The 9190-nt window shown below is 43.0% G+C and overlaps 1 protein-coding gene across 1 annotated transcript; it reads right to left on the reverse strand.

Moving 5' to 3' along the window:
* Positions 1 to 1471: 1471 nt before the first annotated feature.
* Positions 1472 to 8963, reverse strand: LOC143301209 (uncharacterized). The gene is made up of 2 exons (XM_076615332.1): positions 8615 to 8963; positions 1472 to 3459 (listed from the first exon to the last, which is right to left on the reverse strand). Exons 1-2 carry the CDS (start codon positions 8661 to 8663, stop codon positions 2882 to 2884), a joined length of 627 nt encoding a protein of 208 aa, XP_076471447.1. The 5' UTR covers positions 8664 to 8963; the 3' UTR covers positions 1472 to 2881.
* Between the last annotated feature and the right edge of the window lie 227 nt (positions 8964 to 9190).

The following is a 9190-nucleotide window of genomic DNA, read 5'->3' on the forward strand; positions in this document are numbered from 1 at the left end:
TATATAGAATACTTCTAGTATGTTTCCTAACACTTTTCGTTCTAGCAGTGTGCTTGGAACACATTTTCCACAACACTTGACACAGAAATGCTTCAGTATATTTGTATACGTGACGTCTCAGAACGTTGATAGAAAAAAGTAATTGTTCATGTTCAAGTAAAATGTCCCAATACATTTTGATTCACAAATATCCCCAAATCCTCGACGTAGAAATGTATCAGTACATTTGTACTGTACATTCTGTATTAATCTACCAGGACAGTTTGACACAAGAAATACTCTGGTCTGCTTGGATATACCGACTTACAAATATATCCTACTACTCATCTATATATTGACACAGAAATGACCTGACATTTTTTCGATATACTGACACGGAAATATCCTTCCATGTTTCGACGTACTGAGTGATATCCCAGTATAGTTTGACTTCTATATGTCCCAGCTTAGTTTGGTAAAGAAATATCCTCTGTGCAGTGGGATCTAGAAATATCCTAGCACACTTACATATGAAAGTGTCCATGCCATGGTGACTGGGTTCTGAATGTGCTCAAAAAGAACACCACAGACCTCGGCAACAGAAAATGTTAGCTGTAAGACTAATCGACTGTTAAAGTTAACAGATCGTTAAACACAGCTCTACAGACGATTGGATATATATAGGTGGAAAACAGTGGGCATCATTTGAACGTCTGCATTAATCGCCCCACGTCCCGCGTTCCATACTAATTTGTGTGTGTGCTTTTATTAGCTGTTCACCTCTCTTTGTTCTGCCATGTTTCTCTTTCTCCACTGGAACTTACAGTGGTACTCTGAGTCCTTGTCTTTGGGGTCAGCCGGAGAGACGAAGTTTCGTGTGTGGACAAAAAAGTTGTCCAAGGCGAAATGCTTACTAAAATCACACCAGGAATGTACACAAGTGAACAACAACAAAAAATAGCAACAACAGTGATAGTGCATGCATATAGGCCTACTCACACGCATCACAACACGGAACAGATGCAGTGAATTCTCTAAGGGCAGTCGAGATGTGTCACCAATTCAACGAGCTCTATGTAATCCACATACACATTTTCATTTGATTACATCCCCTCAGCCCCCTCCTCATACACACCTCCATCACACACACACATACACACATGCGTACGCGCGCATACACACACGCACACAAACAGAAAGCAGATAACATTCTGGGACAATCTGTATGAAGAGTGTTGATTCCATTGCGTTGTCATCTTCTCTCAAAAGATCTGACATGGACTTTCCCCCCGGATCCATCCTTACATCCCTTACACTTTTCCAGGGTCAGCCAGCAACCTGTTTGCAAACGATTAACAAACTGATCAATTTCTAAGCCGAATATCCCCACCCACCCACCCTTGTTTTAAATTTACTAAACATCATTTTTCTCCCATGCACAGGAACGCAAAAGGTGACATTCGTACATGGTAAGTGATCATGCATATTTGTATTTTTACCTTTTTTTATATTGTAAACAATACATCAAAGAAAGTGCAATGCTTTTAACAAGTGTTATCTGAAAGCTGAGAACTAATGCAACAAGGTATTCTAGAAAAGGTGAAATCAAATACGCTGAAGAAGAAGTGCTTCTGTTACTATTCGCTATGTATAAGCTTGTTTTTCGGTCACTACGCGCATCAAAATAACTGTATTCAAGGAGTTCACACACACACACACACACACACACACGCACACACACACACACACACACACACAGAGGATAAACATCTTCAATACTTCTGTTTATGCTTGCAGTCCAGTCAACAGCGAAGGTCAGGATTTGTTCAGTCAGCGTTAAAAGGAAGGTTCTCAACAAAATCGTACAGATAAGGTTTTACGGGCGAAGAAGGCCAACACCATGGGTTACCTGTCCTCACCAACTGCAGGACATCACGATGTGATCGGCTCTAAAACATGGCATTAGCAAAAAAAAACCCTCCACCTCCCCCGTATTAAATTTAAATTTGAAAAAAAAAGGAAAGCTGATGCAGAATGTATTTCCTATTCAAGTATTTTGTGAAAAGATAATTTAATATTCATAACATTTTGAAACACAAAACTTGCTGTTTCATTGCAAACGGTGCAAGATAACAGTTTGTACAGTGATTCAATTAAGCTGATAGCGTGTGGAGACATCCGCCCAGAGCTCCCACTGATCCACACGAATCCTGTTAACTAGGAAGCTCTGTTGCACGCACACCGACCCCGGCGATCGCGTTATCAGCAACATGAATTGAATGTACACTGATATTATGGTAATGGCAGTAACAAGCGAGTGCCGTACATTCTGGTAGAACGCTTCAGATTTACAAGCACTAGACAGTGAACCCTTCCAAAGCCTATTATCTTGTTTGTGAAAATCTATTCAGTGCTGCTTAAAAAATCAAGTTGGTAAGATAACCCTTGTTAGTAATAGTGTTAACCCCTTGAATGATGCTGACGAGTATGCTCATCAGTAGAGCTGTCACCTCACTGAAATAAGACAGAGCCTACAGGTCTGGATGTAGGTAGTCATCCTTTATCTGGATATCTTACTTTTGGGATTGCATTACTGTTGTCAGCAGAACCAAAGAAAACAAAAAGTAGTAACAGCACTTCAAACTCATGTCTCACACTGATCTCACTTCACTAAGGTTCAGCAGTAAAGGGGTTAAAGAATAAAGAACTGAAGCACGGGTGACTGGTTTGTACAAACCATATCTAACCCGGAATCCACCCTGTCGTCAGTGAAGGCAACCAAGTTGTTCCAGTTGTCTCCAGCAACAGTCACCTGGCAGAGGACACAGCGTTCTCCTTGTACAACACACTTCTTTCTCACCACCTGGCCGTCTCTTAAGTCAAAAATATTTTTGTGTGTGTCTTACTTCAAAGATCTTTCTGATTTCATCTCGTCACTTCCTGTGACGTTACTAACCGTCACGTGACCATCACGGACTTCCTGGTGACGTTCTCTCGGCGAGGGCCTGTTGGACTTCTCCGCCACGTGACCCTGGTGCTGGCGAGAAGCGGGAGCATGGGCAGAAAAGGCGGGTTTTGATTGGTCAGATCCAGACGACTGTCCCCGCATGGTGCTGAAGGTCCGGGTAGACCTCTTGAAGCGGCCGGTAGGGACTGGAGGCTCGCGGGACATGTCCTCCAGCAAGCGGAGCAGCTCCTCCACAGCATCCTCCTCCCCGTGCCGCTCGGGTCGTGGCGGCGTTCTGGCGGGGCCGAGGGCATCGCCGTCCAACAGCATGTCCAGCACTTCCCGCATCTCCTCGGGGGTGGCCCGGGGGGTGATGGTTGGGGAAGGGGGAGGCTGACGCTTTCCCAGCCTCAGCATCTGCAGGCCTCTGCCCAGCCTCATCATGCTCCAGCCCCGTCTGGCCCTGGGGTAACTCCTCTTGCTCACGCCCCCCTCCTCTCCCCACTCGGCGTCGCTGAAGGCAACGGAAAGAGCTGTAACAGAACAGGTGCGCGGCTTCCGTGTTATTTTTTGGTTTGGAGGTGGGAACGCGTCGGTTGTCAAAGATGATATTTTTGTGTGTTAATGTGCAGTGCTTACATTTGAGAGCTATGTTTTCATATCTTTTGTGGACTGCATACTCACGAGAATAATATTATTAGGTTTTTGCTGTGATTCGATGCTCCGAATACTTACCACACACAAAAGCTGTTTTCTAGCTGTTCGTCGTAAAGTATACATTATGAATTTTGTCTTGTCTTGTCTTGTCTGTACAATGACGCTGCTGAGCAGCGCTCGGGTTACCACAGTGCCGGTGAACTGTGAAGTTAAAGTGACCTGTCTGTTGCACGCTGTTTGCCATCTCTTTGTGGGTCGATAATCATTCCGGGTCTGTATGGATGGGGTGAACTCATGTGAGTTGACTGTGGGTAAGTGTTGATTAAGTAACTCGACTGTATGATATAATCAGCTTTTAACTAGCCGCGTGTGTTTACCCAATTCTCTGTGTGTGTGTGTGTGTGTGTGTGTGTGTGTGTGTGTGTGTGTGTGAAATACAGCAAGAGAGAGAGGGAGAGAGAGACAGAGAGAGAGAGAGAGAATGTGTGTGCGTGTGTTTGTGTGCATATACTGAACTTAACCTGGTCGAAAAATTGGGATTGAAAGGCGTAATGTTATTTAAAGAACGCAGTTTGGTGATGAATATTGAATGTCCCAAACATAATGAAAACAGAAGACAATATTTACCTGCTCACAACATAAAAAGACCTGCTATCACTTTGGAATGAAGAGGACTGCATATATATATATATATATATATATATATATATATATATATATATATAAGAAGTCTGGTTGAGAATGACTGAAAATTGAAAATTCCTTTAAAATGGGAAAAGTGTGTGTGTGTGTGTGTGTGTGTGTGTGTGTGTTATTTGTTAATACATTTTTGTGCTAAGGTTTTCACTGTCTTCGGTCTGTATGTGAACTGTTGTAATATTGCTGTTTTGATTCAGTAGGCCAGTTATCCTGCATTCCATTCCCCAAAAGGATGGAAGGTTCAAATGAAAGTTCTGAATGTCTAAAGCGAGTACACATTCTTCTTCTGCGTTCGTGGGCTGCAACTTTCACGTTCACTCGTATGTACACGAGTGGGCTTTCACGTATATGACCGTTTTTACCCCGCCTTGTAAGCAGTCATACTCCGCTTTCGGGGGTGTGCATGCCGGGTATGTTCTTGTTTCCATAACCCACCGAACAATGACATGGATTACAGGATCTTTAACGTGCGTATCTGATCTTCTGCTTGCATATACATAAGAAGGGGGTTCAGGCACTAGCAGGTCTGCACATATGTTGACCTGGGAGATCGGAAAAATCTCCACACTTTACCCACCTGGCGCCGTCACCGAGATTCGAACCCGGGACCCTCAGATTGAAAGTCCAACGCTTTAACCACTCGGCTGTTGCGCCCGTCTAAAGCGAGTACATAAACATGCACATGCTCTGAACGTCAAGACCATTGTTTTACTGTACAATACTGCACTGCCGTGTATTGAATTGTATGGACCCCCGGAAACGGAGCTTGACTGCCTGGCCTACATGGCGGGGTAAAAACGGTCATAAACGTAAAAGCCCATTCGTGCACATGAGTGAACGTGGTAGTTGCAGCCCACGATTTATTGGGTTGGGTTGCTCCATTTTTTGTCACAAAAGATTACTTGCTGTTCTTCTTTAGTCGAACTCCTTTTCTGTCTGCGTTTTTGCTGAGTTTGTTGCTATTTTCGTCTTTAACCCACCTGAGCAAAACTACACTTGAGGGACTTGACAGTCTGTATGATAAATACAAATGTCACAAACGTCATAGATGATTTAAACACCATCAACTGTAAAAGTATACAAAAAAGATAAACACGACCACAAGAGTGGCAAAAAAACTGGTTTTAAAAATAGTAACAAAATTAATGATCGAACGGCAGTTCTTAAATTTGAAAAAAAAACACCCCAAAAACCAACAACAACAACAAACAAACAAACAGACGTTCACCACTGTTCTTGCTAAAAAAATCAGTCTGAGGGGTCAACGGGCAAGATGGTGACATAGCTAAGAGCTTCAGCGTGAATTGTTAATCATCTCCGACACTGACAGAAAACATGCATCCTACCTTCGCCGGATTGGACTGGATTGTCTTGCTTGTCCTGTCCTGTCCTGACCTGTCCTGTCCTGACCTGTCCTGTCCTGTTCTGTCCTGACCTGACCTGTCCTGTCCTGACCTGTCCTGTCCTGACCTGTCCTGTCCTGTCCTGTCCTGTCCTGTCCTGTTCTGTCCTGACCTGTCCTGACCTGTCCTGTCCTGACCTGTCCTGTCCTGTCCTGTCCTGACCTGTCCTGACCTGACCTGACCTGACCTGTCCTGTCCTGTCCTGTCCTGTCCTGTCCTGTCCTGTCCTGTCCTGTCCTGTCCTGTCCTGTCCTGACCTGTCCTGTCCTGTGTTGTGCCACTTTTTCAGTGTCACTCCAGATTTCTCTCCCGAAGAGAATGTGTCGCCACAATTAAACGTGCCCTTTTCTTCTTCTTCCTCTTCTGCCTGCAAGTGTATATGAATTACTATCACATTGAATTTTTCTACATAATTTTGCCAGGGAAACTCCTTTGTCACGTGTTCCTTTCCGCAAGTTCACCAAGTGTATGGCTGCACAGCAGCCTTTGGTTTCTCGTCTCATCCGAAAGACTATGATATCAAAATGTATTGAAAGTAAACAAGTATAGCTAATCAACACACCGCCCACGCCAGGTTTCAGTCCAGCAATATGCCAACTTTGAGTTTTCGATACATAACCCCAGAGCCAAATCACACTTCTACGCTCGTACAAAGCAGTCGACGGCTGCTTCGCTTCAACTTGTTTGTTAGCTGTCCTTCCGCACACAGCGATACCAAAGAACTTATTGTGTAGGTAGTTCATTATTGTAGGGTCTTTAGTGATACCACCCCAAGGAAACTTTCTCCTGACAGGAGTGTTGGAATGGACGAGACAGGAATGATCTTCCAGTCTCCTCTTTCCCGTTTCCAAATCAGCCTGAGGGTTTCAGTGGTTAGAGCGAGTCTGGCACAGCACAGTGTCTGTGTCTTTCCTTTCTTCTGGTCAGAGCCGTTTGCCAAGAGGGGAAGATCCTGTGGCATGAATGGCGTTTTGAGTTTACTCCTTCCCTTACGGCTGTAGTGGCTTCCATTAGTGTTCCCTTTGCCCTGTCTCAGGGAATATCTTCCATTAGTGTTCTCTTTGTCCTATCTCAGGGAATATCTATTAAAACTATATACCTTCTTTAAAAAAAACAACCTTAGGAATAAATGTGTACTCGCAGGAGCTCGTAATAACCAATTACACCAACACTTCTGCATAATATCTGGAAAGGATTTTTCATCAGCTACCCGCTCGTAACAAAAATACTAGTACAAATAAAAAGATAACTAATTGTTTATCAGAACAATCAGAACTTCTTGTTGTTTCTAGTCCAGCCGACTTCAGATTGCTGAAAGCTGTTCAGAATTCAAACAAGAACAAGAAAAAAAGAAGGAAAGAAAAAAAGGAAACAGAAGAAGAAGGAAAAAACCAACAACAAAACAACAACACAAACACAACCCCGTCAAAACTTGAACTGGAACAAGCTTAGAAAATTAGTCCCAGTCAAACTCGGATTGTAGAACATTACCTAAACTCTGGGTATAATAATAATAATAATAATATTGGATACTTATATAGCACACTATCCAGAAATCTGCTCCAGGTGCTTTACAAAAACGCTTTTGTTAACATAAAACATTACATCTATGTTACATACACACACCAAAATGTGACTACACACACACACACACACACACACACACACACACACGCACGCACGCACGCACGCACACACACACACACACACACTGCATACATACATTTTAACATACATGTGTATCTAACAGCTATCCTAACACATACGCACACATAGGCAGGCACAAACTTACATAAACACACGCACACACAATACACATTCATATACATGCATGTAGTTATGTACACATACATATGTATACACACATAGTCAAGCACAGCTAATGCAAAGGAAGTGGACCTGCCACAATTGAACTTACTGCTGAGGGAAAAGGTGAGTTTTGAGACGAGATTTAAAAGATGCGAGGGAATCAGAATGACGGAGGTTATCAGGGAGCTTGTTCCACGTCTTTGGCAATTGAAAAGAAAACGATCTGTGTCCATAGGTCTTACTTCTGACGTGAGGTATCCTGAGAAGTCGAGTATCAGAGGAAGAACGGAGCTGGCGAGACGGGGTATAGATATGGAGTTCAGAAAAATACTTGGGGCCAGATCCGTTGACTGCAGAAAAGGTCAGAGTGGACAGCTTATAGTCTATTCGATCAGAAACAGGAGAGAGACTGAAGGAGAGGAGAAATATGGTCAAATTTAGAAGCTCTGCAAATGAGTCTGGCAGCGTTATTCTGAATTCGTTGGAGTCTAACAGATATTTGGGAAGGCCGGCCAAAAGAGAGTTGCAGTAATCCAATCTTGAGAGAACCAGAGAGCATACAAGTGTCTTGGTTGCATCGGTTGAGAGATAGTGGCGGATAGAGCTGATAATACGTTCGTAATTTTTTGTTCACAATTCTTAATACAGTTAAATTCAGCACATAAAAATTATAAAAACAGAAAAAAAAACATACAACAACAAAAAACAAAACAAACAAGCAACAACAAAAACAAAAAACAAAAAAACAAAACAAAAAACAACTACTGTCAGCATGCAGCTCATATTATTCGGACGCTAAAAGATACAAGTCAATCAACGAACCCAGTTACGAACAGAGAAAACCGAAAAAGCAGACAAAACGGCATGATATGAGAAAGGAAGAAAAGACAGAAAGAAAAAAAGAAAAAGAAAAAGAAAAAAAGAAAAAGAAAAAAAAAGAAGAAGCAAAAACAAAGAGTGCGATAAATAAGACTATATATATAACATTTCTAAGAGGAAATTTCTGGCACACAGATTGCAGAATGTAGTTATGGATACTGTTTATAACTGAAAGAGTCCCAGGTATCCCCACATGGAAAACAAAAATAAGATCAGATAAAGTAAAGTAAATGATACTTGCCGAGTTGCAATAGAAGAACAGTGCCAGTGCACACCACAAGTAACTTCATTGTAACACCGTGCAGTTCTCAACTGTCGTCAACCAACACCGCTGGGTGTTTTGATCTCAACAACAGCTAACACCAACTGACAACCAGACTGGGGTTCAAATACCAACTTGAAGTATGTTGATGTTATTTTGTGAAGGTGGAAGACTTGTCCTTTTGAAGGTAAACTTTCTTTGGCAAAACTATTACAGCGAACGAAAGAAAACAGAGCAACGTCAGCTTAAAGATGTCAACGTAACGTAACGCCTGAGTGCGACGGTCAACTGAAGAGTGGAACTGAAGCGGAAGGAGGGCGTGGCTAACCCTGCCTGAACGAGGAGCACGTGCAACATGGAAGCAGCGAGGACATACGGCCTTTAAATACTCGGACAGCACGCCCGCCCTCACAGCACCGCTGGACGGGCGATCAGTGGAGGCTGTGGGGAGGGAAAAGAAGGGGAGCTGTCTTCAACATGTTTAGTCTGTCACCGCCATCACTACCACCGCACCTCGCACGTCATCCATTGTGCTGAATATGCAAAGAATGTGTG

Source organism: Babylonia areolata, chromosome 27, assembly GCF_041734735.1.
Source record: "Babylonia areolata isolate BAREFJ2019XMU chromosome 27, ASM4173473v1, whole genome shotgun sequence".
NCBI lineage: Eukaryota > Metazoa > Mollusca > Gastropoda > Neogastropoda > Buccinidae > Babylonia > Babylonia areolata.